At 38.6% G+C, this 15,450-nt stretch overlaps 2 protein-coding genes across 6 annotated transcripts in view; both read left to right on the forward strand.

Moving 5' to 3' along the window:
• The window catches only part of adgrd1 (adhesion G protein-coupled receptor D1), a 32,236-nt gene extending 29,751 nt beyond the window's left edge, over window positions 1-2,485 (forward strand). For 3 of the 4 annotated variants that reach the window (XM_077562493.1, XM_077562494.1, XM_077562495.1), the window contains exons 21-25: window positions 21-112; window positions 216-342; window positions 419-460; window positions 613-705; window positions 791-2,484. In XM_077562493.1, the coding sequence (XP_077418619.1) occupies window positions 21-112; window positions 216-342; window positions 419-460; window positions 613-705; window positions 791-886 (450 nt within the window). In that variant the 3' untranslated portion in view covers window positions 887-2,484. Of the gene's footprint in view, window positions 1-20; window positions 113-215; window positions 343-418; window positions 461-612; window positions 706-790 lie in introns of all 4 variants that reach the window. The other variant, XM_077562496.1, reaches the window with a different exon arrangement.
• A 1,069-nt stretch (window positions 2,486-3,554) lies between these two features.
• ulk1a (unc-51 like autophagy activating kinase 1a) lies at window positions 3,555-15,265 on the forward strand. 2 transcript variants are annotated; one of them, XM_077562018.1, is made up of 28 exons: window positions 3,555-3,666; window positions 3,931-4,108; window positions 4,184-4,276; window positions 4,673-4,714; window positions 5,592-5,624; window positions 5,709-5,745; window positions 7,736-7,909; window positions 8,038-8,111; window positions 8,195-8,296; window positions 9,123-9,181; window positions 9,892-9,974; window positions 10,212-10,262; window positions 10,348-10,436; window positions 10,535-10,691; window positions 10,779-10,839; window positions 11,037-11,126; window positions 11,253-11,369; window positions 11,461-11,597; window positions 11,735-11,835; window positions 12,103-12,212; window positions 12,331-12,446; window positions 12,596-12,721; window positions 13,230-13,384; window positions 13,510-13,685; window positions 13,781-13,899; window positions 14,035-14,192; window positions 14,275-14,410; window positions 14,537-15,265. In XM_077562018.1, exons 2-28 carry the CDS (start codon window positions 4,019-4,021, stop codon window positions 14,578-14,580), a joined length of 2,730 nt encoding a protein of 909 aa, XP_077418144.1. In that variant the 5' UTR covers window positions 3,555-3,666; window positions 3,931-4,018; the 3' UTR covers window positions 14,581-15,265. The 2 variants fall into 2 exon arrangements, with proteins under 2 accessions (XP_077418144.1, XP_077418145.1); XM_077562019.1 differs by lacking the exon at window positions 3,555-3,666 and having other exon boundaries at window positions 3,700-4,108; window positions 12,106-12,212.
• Window positions 15,266-15,450: the final 185 nt, after the last annotated feature.

Consider the following 15,450-nt stretch of genomic DNA (forward strand, 5'->3'; position numbering starts at 1 on the left):
ATTTCATTTGTGATTTCCAGGTAAACGTTGGTATTTTGATATCGGTAACCAGAATAATATCTCGTATCAGTGGCGAGAATTACAAAGTTCACGGGGAAGCCAATGCAGTGAAGTAAGTGTATCTCTTTTCTTTCATCAGGCTTTTCTTTAGTTACTGACAAAATACCGTTCAGTATACGGTACACCAAAACAAAAAATGTGGTTTGTCCTTTAAGGCTCACTGCAAAGGCTGTGGCAGTACTTCTACCTATACTTGGCATTTCCTGGATCTTTGGCGTTTTAGCTGTCAACACACACTCCTTGCCATTCCTTTATATATTTGCAATTTTCAACTCATTGCAGGTACGTCTTTTTGCATTTCCCAAAGATTTGCAGTTGAAAGTCCTCCTAAAATGTCTACCTTCTCCTTCCTTTACAGGGCTTCTTTGTCTTTTTGTTTCATTGTCTTCTTAACTCTGAGGTATGTTGCTTCACATGTAAAATGTTTTTTTTCTGTCATTTGTGTATTTTCTTTTGTTCAACCTTGTGGGAGGCAAATCTCCACACACCCTCCAGCATTATTGAATTTGGCCAGAATGTCCAATGGTGTAATGTTGTTTCCTCTCTCTGTAGGTCAGGGCTGCTTTCAAACACAAGACCAAAGTGTGGTCTCTCACCAGCAGCTCCATGCGTAACATCAACGTGAAGCCCTTCAACTCTGACATTGTGAGACCTTGCGTTACAGATGGGCTAGACCAAAGAGCTGTGAAACTGCCTGAGCTAAATACTCTCCCACTCTCCTATCTTGTAGATGAATGGAAACAAGGAAGGTCTATCCCCCACTAAGATGAACACATGGGACAAAAGCACCAACTCGGCCAATCGTATTGACCTCTCGGCAGTGTAGACCACCACAATGTCGGTGTGCGGACACGAGTGTAGAATAACATGCATTGACCTGAGAATTTCCACATGATTTCACGTGATCAACAGTCACCTCAGTGGAGTGAAAGGGGTGCCAAATGAGGTGACGTGTAGCTCCACCTTTAAAGACAAACTGATTCTAAAAACTGTGCCTTATTAGTGTCTCAGTAATGACATAACCCGCAGATCGGGGTAGAGATTTTGGAAGTCAGTGAGGTCACACTGATATAGCATTATTCATTTTCTGACTATGATACTCTGTGCAGCAGAGTGTCTACATTTGTATGTAGACTTGTCTATATGTTCACGGCAGCACATTTGGCTCAAGTTTATTTCATAGAAAGAATACAGTCTCCTGCTTGGTAGGACCACAACAGGGAAAGTGACCTAATTTTCTTTGTTGTTGGTTCCATGTCTTCAAAACAATAGCACGTAGCTTTTGGAGATGTCACAACACAATCAACTGCAAAATATCACACCACAAGACAGCAGTAAATTGGACAAAGTGTTATTCTAATATGATATACTGTATTTATTTCCTGATTGGAAGATCTGTTTCATGTCTTACTATGTGTAACAGCTCAACAGTGATCCTCTGTGTGTGTTTTGTTTTCACTCTTGAAATGAGCTGACTGGTATTTAGCAGTACCTCACACTTTGGCAAGATGCAGTATCGTATGTTCTCTTAAGAATAGCGAATACTTGTGTGTTTTGGACACTGTTCTGTGAAGTGTTAAAGTGTCCGTAACTGTTTTTAGAGTGATATTCCATGCTTTTTGTATGTTGAAAATTTAAATGTTGTTATGTACAACAGGTAGCACGATGGACGACTGCTTAGTACATCCACCTCACAGTTTGGAAGTCGTGGGTTTGAATCTGGGCTCCAGCCTTAATGTGTGGAGTTTGCATGTTCTCCCTGTGCCTGCATGGGTTTTCTGCAGGCACTCCAATATCCACATTACAAAAACATGCATGTTAGGTTGATTGGGCACTCTAAATTGTCCGTAGGTTTGTGTGGTCGTTTGTCTATCTGTGCCAGGTGATTGGCTGACGACCAGTTCAGGGTGTAGCCCATCTCTCGACCAATGATAGCTGGGATAGGCCCCGGGCGCCTGCAACCCTCGTGAGTGTAAGTGGTTCAGAGAATGAATAGATGGATGTTTACAACAGAATGCTATAAAAGGATTGTTTTTTTCCCTCATAACTGTGAGAATGAAGGCAGATGATATCTACATGTCATTAATCTGTATCAACACTGTATCAACAACATCCTGTAAAGCAAACACTCACATGTCAAATTAGAATTTTAATATTGCAGTCATTCAATTTTGTATCTGACTTTCATTGGTTGTTATTATGGTACTATGGTTTGTGCTTTCAAATTTCTTTATTAAAAATGTTTGAGAAAAAAACTGCCATATTCTATATCCAACTAAGTTTAAATAATGTACAGTAGGCCTATGTGTCCTTATCTGTAATAACTTACCTGTGCACACTAGATAGCATGCTTTTGATCTCAGTGTGGTAGTTGTTTGAGATTGATTATGAGCATTTATCCCTGCAATTGCAAATGCCTGAAATACTGCATGTTGCTGCATTTGCACAATGGCACTCCAACAACAGAGAGTACATCATCTCTGATGACACAGTTTTTGGGTCACTCATTACAGAATTGGAAGACATTTGGGCTTCAAATTTCTTGAAAAATAAATCTTCACTTTTTTGATTTTCTGCTACATATTCATCAATAATTGGTAATACACTATCACAATCTTGATTAGCTCAACTTACACATAAATGGTACAATTTTTATTACAACCCTGTTAATGTAGTGCAAACTTGTCACTCTAATCATAGTAGCCTACCAGTTGCAAATCCAGACGAAAGTTAGCTTTCTTCCTTTACACAGTAAAAACAAACGGCGTATTGTATTGCTTTTGCCAGTGACTAACATACAAACCAGGCAGATTGTTATAATAGTCAAACAACATTTCATCACATTTTAAAAATCAAAATAATCATCACAAATAAAAGCACAATGATCCAAAGTCTAATGCTTTTCAATGAGCAGAGAGACACATGTTCCATGGATAATAATAATTACTGTATTTAAAATATTATGTTCATTAAAACAAATATTCCCAAAAGTTACAAGAGACAGCAGTGAAGCAAATAATAATAATAAAAAACTAACTATTTTAACTGTTTTATTGAGTTTTATTTGAGATTCAATGTGGTCATTAGGGGGTGAGTCAAGAGAATAATGGCATTTTAGGGGGTAATCTAGACTTAATATCTTTAAAACTATTTTTCAAGCATTATTTTTCTCTTAGGTTTTTATTTTTATTTTTTATGATTTGGTCTGCAGGACAAGTAAATTTATGTATTTTGTATGTGGATTATTTAAATTGTGATGTCCTACAATTCATGAATGACCCTTTTATGTATACAGTTTATAGTCAACATTTTGAATGACTATTTTTAATTGCGTGGAAAATGTAATTAGTCACTTCATTAATTATGCTCCAGCATAAAGACCCCTTTTTTAAAGTACTATGGGTAAAAAATCGGAAGCAAAGCCTGCGTTTTAAATGACTGTTTTTTTAATTTTATAAATGCATTACCGGGTTGGTAGGTTTCATTCATGTGAATGCATAATTTACAAGGTGTCATTGAGGGTAACGCCGTCAAACAGCTGCTGCGTGCTGTGCGCATGCGCACTGGTAACATGAGTGATTGCAAGGGAAATGGGAGCGATAAAAGGTGAGGACGCCAAACAAGTTAATATATTATCTCTTTATCACTGAATACAGATGGTTGCCTGTGTTTTACGCGTCTCTTTATGCGGTGTTGTGGGTTGTAGACAATCTCGTTTAAAACATTAAAAGAAAATACATTCCCCGTACGTTTATATACCTTTGTTTACATCCAGTCGCACGTGTTTTAACAGTTTGTTTGTTTTTGTCCAGTGAAAGCAACTTTGTAGGACTTACCATCGGAAAGTAACATGGTATTCATCGTTTCTAGAGAAGGTTCCGTCGCGCCCTGTGTGTGCCTGCCTCGGTGATTCATCCTCCTGAACCTGCCTGGATAGGCAACACGTACAAGATACCTCATGGAGTCTGTTGGGAAGTTTGAGTTTAACAGGAAAGACCTGATTGGTCACGGTGCCTTTGCGGTTGTGTTCAAAGGACGACACAAGGAGGTAACTTTAATGTTTGTGAGTTTCTGCATTTGTCGGCTTTAGCGTTGTATCTAATGCATTGTTTTGTTTGTTTAGAAACAAGGGTGGGAAGTGGCTGTAAAGTGCATCAACAAGAAAAACTTGGCCAAATCACATTCTCTACTTGGAAAAGAAATAAAAATATTAAAGGTAATTAAGAATTGTATATGAATGTTAAGAGATTGTTAGCCACCTAAAATACAAAAAGAGGGAACTGTAACCTTGTGAATATCAAAGCAATCCCTAAATATAGACATTCCCCCCTAAGGTCCGAGCAATCTATTTGTAGAATTAGTAATGTCATTAAACCATCAAAGTGCATCATCATGCTTATTGCGTCCATGACCTCACCTTTGAATGTTCATTGAAGTATTTTTTTTAATTACCTATTATGAGAATAATAATAACCTCTCCATTTGATTTCATATCCATTTATAAATCGTGCTTGTAACATTTGTATTGCAACCGCTTGGTTAAAACGAACACAACACAATGATGTGATTTTCTAAATCATGCACACTCTTTGGGTGTTTTTTTTCCCTCCAGGAACTCAAGCATGAGAATATAGTCAGACTACTAGACTATCAGGTGGGTTTGATTTTCTTTATCATTTTTACACAAACCACAACACTTCTTACCATTTTATGCTGTGTGGGTACAGTTTGCTGAAACATTAGGAGCCACAAATACAATACAGAATAAATTAGTTAAGGTTTATATTCTAGTTTCTTTTGTGAGCTTTTAGAAGTCGAGAAGTTTGCACAGTAAACCACCGGAAAAATAATTCCCATTTAAAGCAGGCCCCAGCTAGGAGAGGAACATTTACATTTGGGAGTGTGAGTTGCCTTGCTGTCACCTGCCAGGCAACCAGAAAGCTGTGAACTAATCTCTTATTTGTGACAGATGGACAGTTAAACAATGGCTTCCAAAGCATTAGCACGCACCAGATCCACACTAGCAAGACTTAAGATTTTACACTCTGGGTCAGTCTGCAATACACTTTTTAGGACAGTGGTCATTAGTTTTTAACCTGCTTTTCTATGAGTTATTGACATTATTGTCATTCAAAAACATGTTTCGTTCTGGATTTTCCCATTAGCATTATGTTTGTGTCTCAAATGACAAAGTACCGGCAGAGGCAGCTTTTCCCCCTCTCCATCTGCTCGCCCGTGTGTCAGAAAGACTGACTGACACCTTATACTTGTAACTGCTCCATCTCACAATTTCACATCGCGTGTGACTTTCAGTGTCAGTGGACACAAGTGGTAATTTGGTTTGCGTGAGTTGGTGGGAGGAATGAGTTCAAGCACCTGTTGGTCCAAAACTGTAACATTGTCTATTGATTACGTTGCTGGTGAATTTGAGGCATCTGTGGTGACTGCATGAAATGAAAGCTGAGGTACTAATGGTACTTGAATACATTTTTTTTTTTACGGATTTAAGATGTATTTGTTTTCATTTACAGGAAATGGGTGGGTGTGTGTATCTCGTCATGGAGGTACGTGTGAATGTTGTAAAAGAAAATGCATTCCCTGACATGGCTGCATTATTGCTGTTTTTATGCAATGTCTTGTCTTCACAGTATTGCAATGGAGGTGACCTGGCCGAGTACCTTCAATGTAAGTGTCCTAATGCAATTCATGTCACACTATTTTTCCAGCCCCGTGTTCTCAATGTATGGCACTATTTCAAGAAAAGGTCAAGCTTTGATTATTCTGAAGCATGTTACCAGCGGGTCAGTGTGGCCTTTAAGAGGCTTTGCTGTTTTCTGTGGCCTGCAAGTTGAGGATTAAATGCTCCCACAAGTTCACTAGAAAAATGATCAATAGTACCCCAAAACAAGATGAACTAAAAGCCCAAGAAATGACTTGTGATGAGGTAATTTGTGTAGAAAAAATAATAGACCAAATGCCCATTAATAATTGACTTCTTTTTTTTGTGTTATACTTGCCCTAGCCTTGTCCTTTTTTATGTGATTTCGACCACATTTAAATTGCCAGAATGACAAATGAACATTACTTACTAAAATTGTGCCCTTGATCAGGTTTCAAACAAGTATAAGGGCACTGCTCAGGCCACAGAGTTGATTTTTCATTTACTAAATTTAGCCAGTCAGTGTCGTTGTTTAAATGCTGATTTAAAAGTGCTAGTGTAATTCTGCCGGTGTCTCCTATTTTGAAGACTTGACTGTTTTGTGTCCCTGCCAGGGGGGCATTGCCAGCTATTTGCAGCACGCCACACAGACACAGTGGCTCACTGAGTGCTCATGTGACCTCACCCATCTGTCACACACTTATCCATGTCCTGTGGTGGAAAAACACTGCAGCCTTTAAAATTAAGCACCATTGTAAACAAAATTCTCTTCCACTAAGTGTGACGTTAATGTGATCAGAGTTCTGTTGCAATCATGCTGGTGTCTTTCGTGTGTAAACAAACTTATGAAATCAAAGCTTGTAAGGAGTGAGATACTTTACGTCCTGAGGCAAGAGTTTGAGTGGCTTTAACACATTGCCGTCCAGTCAAAAACGGCAAAAGGGGCTTCAAAAACAGTTTTTGGACCAGTTTTGTTGCCATTGCTGACCATTTCCAAAACGCATCTTAATTCAAAATTGAAAAGCTTGAATTTTGGATAAAGTGCAGTAGTTTTGCATGAGGCAATTTTTTAAAATCTTTTTATATTAAAAGTTCCATTTAAATCCAGTATTTGGGTTACAATGGCACATAAGGTTAATATCAAGATTGGTTCCTTTTTTGGAAAGGGGATACATGCGTGAAATTCTAAGCACTGTAACAAATGATTATCCAACAAAATATTTAGGTTGCTCTAAAGAGAACAGAAGCAGTATATAACAGGTTACTGTGTTTCTTTGATCGCAAAATTCTGGCATCTGATGTGTCGAGACTTTTCTTATCCACTGTATATAATTTTATACCTGATAAGTAAATTAACAATTAGGGGTCTGAATCGTATCACGATTTATAGGTCACGATTCAATTCGATACCGATTAATCCCGATACAAATCTATAAATTGATTATTGCAAATTATTATTTTTTTAACTCAAATTTAGAAAATACTATTCAGTAAACTTGTACATGTACACTGTAACTTTGTATGAAAATGGATTTATTTATCTGAAAATTTAGGCTTATAACTGAGCCACTGCATTTAACAAACAGGTTGCAGTCTGTTTCGTGTTTGAACAGCACTGAAATAAAATATTAAGGCTTGATGTTTCATTAATATAACATTCTTCCATGCTTAATGTGTGAATCCTAACCCTAAGTAAGACGTTTTGTTGAATATTCTCCTAAAAAATTGATGTTTAAAAATCGATTCGAATCGATTCGAGAATTGCGCGCTGCAATATCGCGATATGTTGCAGATTTTTTCTAACACCCCTATTAACAATATTCCAAGGTGTTGGAAAAGCTTGGACGTTGATCTGGAAAGTGCTTGAAAAGCTTCAATTTGACTTTGGTCGTTGATGAATGTTTCGAAAATATTTCCAGACATTCCGTAGACATAATGGAATGCTGTTTAATTGTAATGTGTTCCGCTGTCTCAAAGAATTATGTATATATGCATTTTTCTTCTTCTGATCCTCAGCTAAGGGGACGTTGAGCGAGGACACTATCCGAGTTTTCTTCCAGCAGATTGCTCAGGCCATGAAGGTTCTGCAGAGCAAAGGCATCCTCCACAGAGACCTGAAACCCCAGAACATCTTACTCTGCCACCCAAGGGGCAAGAGGTCCAGTTCTATCAATACCAGTGTTAAGATAGGTAAAGATTTGTCACTGATGTGTACTGTAATAGAAGAAAATGTTTTGTACAGTATCCTTCCAATGTAAAAACATGCAACACAGTATAATGTGCCGTTAACTCTTCACAAACTCTCTCAACTCCCACAGCTGACTTTGGCTTCGCACGTTATCTTCAGACAAACACTATGGCAGCAACACTGTGTGGCTCCCCCATGTACATGGTGAGTTTTTAAGGTCTTTGCTTGTGTACTTTGCTTATTTTTTGTAAATGCCACTGAACTATTACAAGTGTTTCTGAAAACAGGCTCCCGAGGTTATCATGTCCCACAGTTATGATGCCAAAGCTGATTTGTGGAGCTTAGGCACCATTATCTACCAGTGTCTAACGGGAAAAGCACCATTTTATGTGAGTAACACCAAAAAGTATATTTGTGAGCTTGTACAAACATGTCAACGTCAGTCTCTGCTCTCCGGCTTACATTTTGAAACAGCATTTGCTGGAGTCCATGACGTATTACCTCATGAATCTGCTCTGAGATATACACAGTTCCTAGAAAGGATATTCTCATAATTGTCAACACTGAACATGATGCATCCATTTGGAAACATGATACATAATGCACAAGCTGCCTGCCTGACACCCTCCCTGGTCTCCAGTGTAATGTGGAAAAAACGTAATGTTCATTTGGAAAAAGGTTTTTGTTTACAAGGGTGGGGGGCAGGCACAAATGGTTGTGAGCCTCGAGTAAATACTATTACACAACCCTGCTTTTACTTTTATGGCGCTCACATGGCTACTCAAATAAACCTGCTATTTCTGAATTATTTATGGGTAGAAAGAAGCCCGTGGCACTTGATTTTGAAACATGTTTCATATAGTTGAGGAAGTAGCCTTCTCTTTTCATGACGTTTTATTTTTCCAGATATTTAGAAGGGAAGTTTTCTTTTTGGCAGAAAGTCAAAAGTCCAGACAGTGATGATGCTATCTAATGCCTGTCATGATGCTGTTTGTTTATCAAGCGTCAAACATTCCACTTTCCCCACGCGAATTATCGAATACGTCATGAGTGGAGAACATGTTGCAATGTTACGTTTAGGGCAAACATTTTTTTAAATTACCATTCTTACACAAGACAGACGAGCTAGGACTGAGGAAAGAGTGCAGTTTTACATGTGACCATACGTCATGTGTATGAATGATCTACTTCTAATAAAGTTGTATTATTGGATAGGCAAACACGCCACAGGAGCTCCGCCTCTTCTATGAATGCAACAGGACCCTTGTACCAAGGTTGGTGTACCTATTGGACTGTACACAATATCTACTGTACATATATGCGTACATAAATAGATTCACGCATACTACTGACGGCACACGTGAGTCACTCCACAAAAAACTCCAAATGGCTGCCATGTTTAGCAAAAATGATTCTTTTTTCTTCTTCTTTTTTTTACATGACATGCTTGACTTTGCCAGTTTTGTGTGGCTTTTGGCCGTGCTTATCTTACACTCTGGTAAATCCAGTGATTAGCTGGCCAAATGTGTGAGGAGACATGGTTTGTTGTTTTCTTGGCGCTTTCTATATATAACCTACTTAGATCTGCCAGCTAGTGGTCTGCACTGCTATCATATTCCATGTGACCCACAAAGCACCGCCTACATAAACACACATGCATGCCTGCAATGACTGTAGCCACTAGGGTCCTAATGCTCAAGGGTTTTGTCCTGAAGCTATAAATTAGCAAGAAAATTACACACTTTACAACTCGTGTTATGTTCAAAACAAACTAAAACACTATAACTCAATTAAGACTCTGCAAAGACGCACATCACGCCATGAATATATAGAACGGGATGTTTTGATCCATGAATCGATGAATACAGGTCTTCTCTCTGGTCATTTTTTTTTAATTTACCATAGAAGCTCTTTGTATAGGATATGATTTCTATTATTTAGCCATCTATGTTTATATAAAAAGGACATGTTGTCTTTACTTCAGCATCCCAAAGGAGACTTCAAGTAACCTGAGACAGCTACTATTGGGACTTCTTCAGAGAAACCACAAGGATAGGATCAGCTTTGGTAAACATCCGCCTTATTAAAATTCATAATTTCATAATTCTAATATTTTGGGAGGATTATTTACAACGCCCTAAACAATACCTACTACAGCTACCGTACTTTGGTTTTCTCATTCATTTTAAACTCACTACCATTTATTACAAAAATAAATGTCTTTTGATTTGCTTCCCAAAGCTTTTTCATGTTCTGTATGTCAGAGTTGTAGCTTCACTTGCACCTACCTCTTCGCTTTTGCAGATGAGTTTTTCTATCATCCTTTCTTGGAGACGAGCTCGGCCTCTAGAAAATGTATGTACTCTATCACACTTGGTTTACTACATGAAATCAAATACTGAACTCACCATCTTAAGACTAGCACATTGTTTTTGAACAGGCTCGCCAACTCCGATGTGCTTCTATCCCAGTTCTCCCTCAGGGAGCTCTTCTAGCAGCTCCTCCACATCCCATCCAGCCTCTCCTCCAGTGGGTACATCTCTTTAGACAGAAATGTTCTTTTAAAAACCGAACTGTCATGTCTTTATTTATTGCTCAATTAAATAACTTTGTATCTCATTTCTCAGCTTTCCATTGGACAGAAGCCTCGCCATCAGACCAAATTGAAAAACTCCCCTGTGTCAGACACTGTTGTCTTCCAGTTGAAAGAACTAACCAGTCAAGACATTAGGAACACTTCACCTTTTCCAGAAGACTATGTTATGGTACACCCGGAGTCTCCCAGTAAGACTTGCTCTCACACAGCACCTCATACACCCACACAATTAAGACAACTTTTCCATGTCTATGTATTGTTTCACTGCATCACAGGTGAGTACACGTGTGAGGAAGACAACGGGTCACCCGTTGACAGTTGCCTGATATACACTGGGTGAGTCTGGAACATTATATTTAACGGACTTGCTGTAGCCAAGTATAATTGAGTGTGAGTGTGAAGAGTTAGAAGGCCACACAGAAATGATGAATTCATCCATTTATTTCATTTTCATTCATTTGGGGACATATCTGATGAAACATGCCGAATAGAAATAATTGACAGCATTGACTTTTGATGTTTTCTCGCAACAGAAGCCCACTCATGACAGAGAGAGTTCTTGAATCAGTTTGCAGGACACCTCCCTCCTCTCCCTTGCTAAAGTATCACTCCAAGCCTCCTGAGTAAGCCAATCTGGAATGGGTTTCGTAAAAGTTTTCTGAGATGTTTGAATGAGTTATTCTTCATCCACTCCACTCCTTCTTTCATTGTTCCGTATATGTATTTTGGGTACACTTTCATCCATACAGGAAGCCTTTGCTGTGTGACCGCAGCCATTCAGAGCCTATTCCCGTCCCAACTCAGATCAAGAACTACCAGCGGATGGAGCAGAATCTGCAACCTTCAGGCTCACAAGGCTCCACCAGGTATATACAGTAGAGACACTCTTCTTCCTTTTCTCTATATATACTGTATACTCAGAGGATCTTTTCGCGGACTGTTTCACACGTCTTCCAGGGTCCGCCACTTTTATACTGGCTCTGGTGAAAGTTCCTCACCATGTGGAGGATGTGGATCTAATGATTCCTTCCCTGCCACCTACTCCTCAAGTCCATCTGGAAGAGGAGCCCAAGCGCCCCAGTCCTCACCACGGGGTAAGAATCAATCCACTGCGTCGTATCTAAATTCAACAGATGATCAATTGACTCATTCTTTAAATAATTCACAGAACAATTGGAATTGTAGTGGAAGTTTTCATTGTGCATGATCCCTTCCATGTTGTGTAATCTAGTGGGAATTACCCCGAGAACTCCAGAGCAGACTCTCCCAATTAGTACAAGAACTGGATGGCCCATTGAGACTCCAAACAAGAGGGACAGCCCCAGCCACAAGGTCAGACTTGAGGCACAAATACAATACATTCCCAAATATTCTCTATAATAATATATATACAGCATACACTATGCAATATGAAGTTTCATTTCATCATGTGACATGATGCACACATTTTTTTTAGACATTCAATTAATCAATTCTGAAAGTAGCAAAAATGATTGTATTAAGTACTGTATCATGTAAAAGCAAAGTACTTAATTAAGTAATTAAAAAGATAAAAGGGCATCAACATTTAATTTATGTTAGTATGTTTTGTGTTTGTAGCAGGACAATTCATGTAGGTCAATGTCAGAACTGAGTAACCCCAGCCTTGCACCTGCTTCCCACATCAACGATGGCAGTATACCCTCTTACAAAAAGAAGCAATTTAAAAGGTCAGAACAAATGTTTGTTATCGTCTGTAGTACCGGTAAGAACAGCTAAGAGATGGTTTGGTTTTATAAATGATTGAATGTTCACTTTACTGCCTCTTTGTGTGTATTGAATGGCCAGATCACCGAACATCCGAAGGCTGTCTGACGTTTTGCTTAAAGCTGCATTCGGAGCTCAACTTCTTGAACCGAGAAGTAATGAAAGCCTCTGCTATGAAAAGACCATGGATACAGCAGGTAGTGGCCCTAATTCTAATTCAACCACAAAATGTTTTGTTGCTGTGGAGTATTCTAGGCACAATAGTTTTTGTATGTCCAACAACTGTCTTTTTGGCATTACTGTTTGGCCATTTTGTCCTTTAAAATCAACTTTCTCAAACTTATAGCTCCACCTACTGGCTGCCATACAGTACTTGCTTCATCGGGTAGCCCGCCAACTGCAGTCTTCTCTTTGGGTTCTCCATCTATTGGAAACACTCCTCCTGATACTATGCTTCCAAGGATGCTGACAGGTATTGTTGAGTGAATTTTATGGGACTTTTTGTAATGGATGTTTGTATGACTTTGATCTATACACATAGGTTGGCCTCCAACAAAGTTAATCTCCACAAGAAAGATGCCCATTATGTGAATAGCTGTAATCCCCTTTTTCATTTTATTTCTTTATAATAGTGTATTTTCACTTATTTCTAACCACACATTGGTATATTTAATAAGTAAATAAAGGTAAGTATAACTTAGTTTAAGGGCTGGAGCGGATTAATTGCATTTCCATTCATTTCAGTGGTAAACATTACCTCCTTTTTTTTTTTTAAGTTTCAGGTTACAAATGAGCTCACAGAACCAATTTAGTTAATAATTTTAGGTACACATATTATAATTGGAATTATTTTTATGCCTTGAAATGACAAAGTCACTGTTAAACTTCAAATATGAGCTGCCGATCTGTAATACATTTTCCTAAGGTAACAAAAATGTTATTCCAACTACAAGTTGTTTTTTTATTTTGTTTTTATGCAGGCTCACCCAACTGTATTGGCACAGCCTTGTTACTCAGCAGTCCTCTTCGCTGTCAAAGAAGTTGTAAACACAGTGAGACTGAAGCTATGGATTTTACTCCACACTGCAGTTTGCTCTTTCATCCTCCTGAGCTACCCGAAGATACACTAATGGAGGTACACATTTGCCTTATGCAAATCTTTGGAGAAAGGGAATGCTGCAAGTTATGTCACTTAGGTAGCTGAACATGGAACGGAGCTTTCTGTAGTCACAATGCGTTATGCATTTGATTATTCCACAGCAGGCCCATACAGATGCCCTGAGTGACCTTCAGTTCATATTGGCTTTTGTGCACTGTATCATCGAATTGGCTTCTTCAAAAAACCTGGTGCTGGATCCCATCAGCAGCCCTGAGATTTCCTTTATAGAGCACAGCCTGTTGACAGACCAAATAAGCCTCTTAAGTCGAGACTGGAGGTCAGAACATTCATTTTACTATTTTCTTAAGAAGCATTTTCTTACATCACAACACTTTTCCTAACAGCCTTTGTGGTGTTACGATCTCCTTGCAGCTATGCAGAACAATTATTATTGTACATGAAAGCAGTAGAGTCTCTGTCAACAGCTCTGCACAATGCCAAAGGAAATATCCAGCAAGGTCGACTACTTCCTTCATCTGCAGTCAAACATGGTGAGAATACTTTTGGTGTTGTGACCTTCATTAATTTGTGTCAATTGGTTATGAATACTGTAGCGATGTAAGAATATAAGTCATTAAGTTTGCTTAGAATAATATGTTGCAATAACTTGTGTCTCCTGTATGCAGTGATCAAGAAGCTGAATGAGTTGTACAAGAGCTGTGTTACATGCTGTCGCTCTCTGAGCGACCGGCTGCAGAATTTTTTGACGGACAAGCAGAAGCTTATGGATTGCTTCAATGGACTCACAGCAGAGAAGCTCATCTATTGCCACACTGTGCAAATGGTGAGTTCCCGGTCACTCCCAAATGATGTCCAACTCGTGTTGCATCACTGTCTCAGCCTTGTTGCTTTCAAATGGTTTTCAGGTACAGTCTGCAGCTTTAGATGAAATGTTCCACTATGGTACAGAAATAGTCCAGCGCTACCATAAAGCTCTTCTGCTTCTGGAGGGACTGTCCCGATTCATCAGCGAGGAAAAGGACATTGACAGTATTGAAAGATGTATGAACGAACAATATTTTTTTTAATGTTATCTTAATTGCAATGTTAGTTTTCCAGCAAGTCATTAATGCTGTGCCTTTATGAATTATTATAACTGAGTCGAATTATCTATCTCTATTTTCCCAGGCAAGCAGTGTATTGAACGACGCCTCTCTGCTCTGCAAACTTAGAAGTGTCCAAGGGTGTCCAACTGTGTTGTCATTCCTCATCCACCTCATTGCAATGTAGAGGATAGCTCCTCCTGTTGACATACACTAGCACTTTTATCTTTCTCAAGGGAACGACCACTGGAGCGACTGCTCCAAGCACACGGTCCAGCTTCTGAAATCCTGACATACTGTATATACAGAAAACTGGACTTCCTTGGGTCTGATCTTGAAGTGAGACTTTGTAATGTTTTGTTTGTTTGATGAGACCCATATTTCTCTCAGTATTTGTTACGTACCTTTTTGTTTTTGTGTTTTGCACATAGAATTCTCCAATCGTAGGTCGTACTTGAAACAAAGGTTATAATTTTGAGTTTACTTAAATTAAAAGTCAAAAGATGCTGAATGATATGACCAACTGTTGTGATTGTGTAGCTACAATAGCGCCTTCTTCAAGTTGGATTCACACCTGATATGTCGGATAATATTTAGAACAATTTTAATTGCAAATGTGAGTGACATATGTTACTTTTATTATGGCTCAAGTAATATTTATTATGTTTAGTGCATGGCACATGTTTTTGTATGTACTTTTTTTAATGTGAGTTTGACCTCAAATATGTGCGGGGAAGCACTTTGCTAATATGCAAATGAACGTATGTATGATTTTTGTGTAAAACGTGTGAGGAATAAAATACGATGTATTTGAGTTTGTATTTTCTACTGTCATTTTTGCTATAGCAAGCTGTTAAAGCTATGTTTTATTGTGAGGGGGCGGGGGACGCAACAATTTTGATTCACCCACGACTTTGTCATCGTATCAACATATTGGACACGTAATTTTTTAGTTTTGTGAATTTTTCTCTATGATTAATCAAATACACCAAAATCCCA

This window comes from Vanacampus margaritifer, chromosome 3 (genome assembly GCF_051991255.1).
Source record: "Vanacampus margaritifer isolate UIUO_Vmar chromosome 3, RoL_Vmar_1.0, whole genome shotgun sequence".
In the NCBI taxonomy this organism is placed as follows: Eukaryota; Metazoa; Chordata; class Actinopteri; order Syngnathiformes; family Syngnathidae; genus Vanacampus; species Vanacampus margaritifer.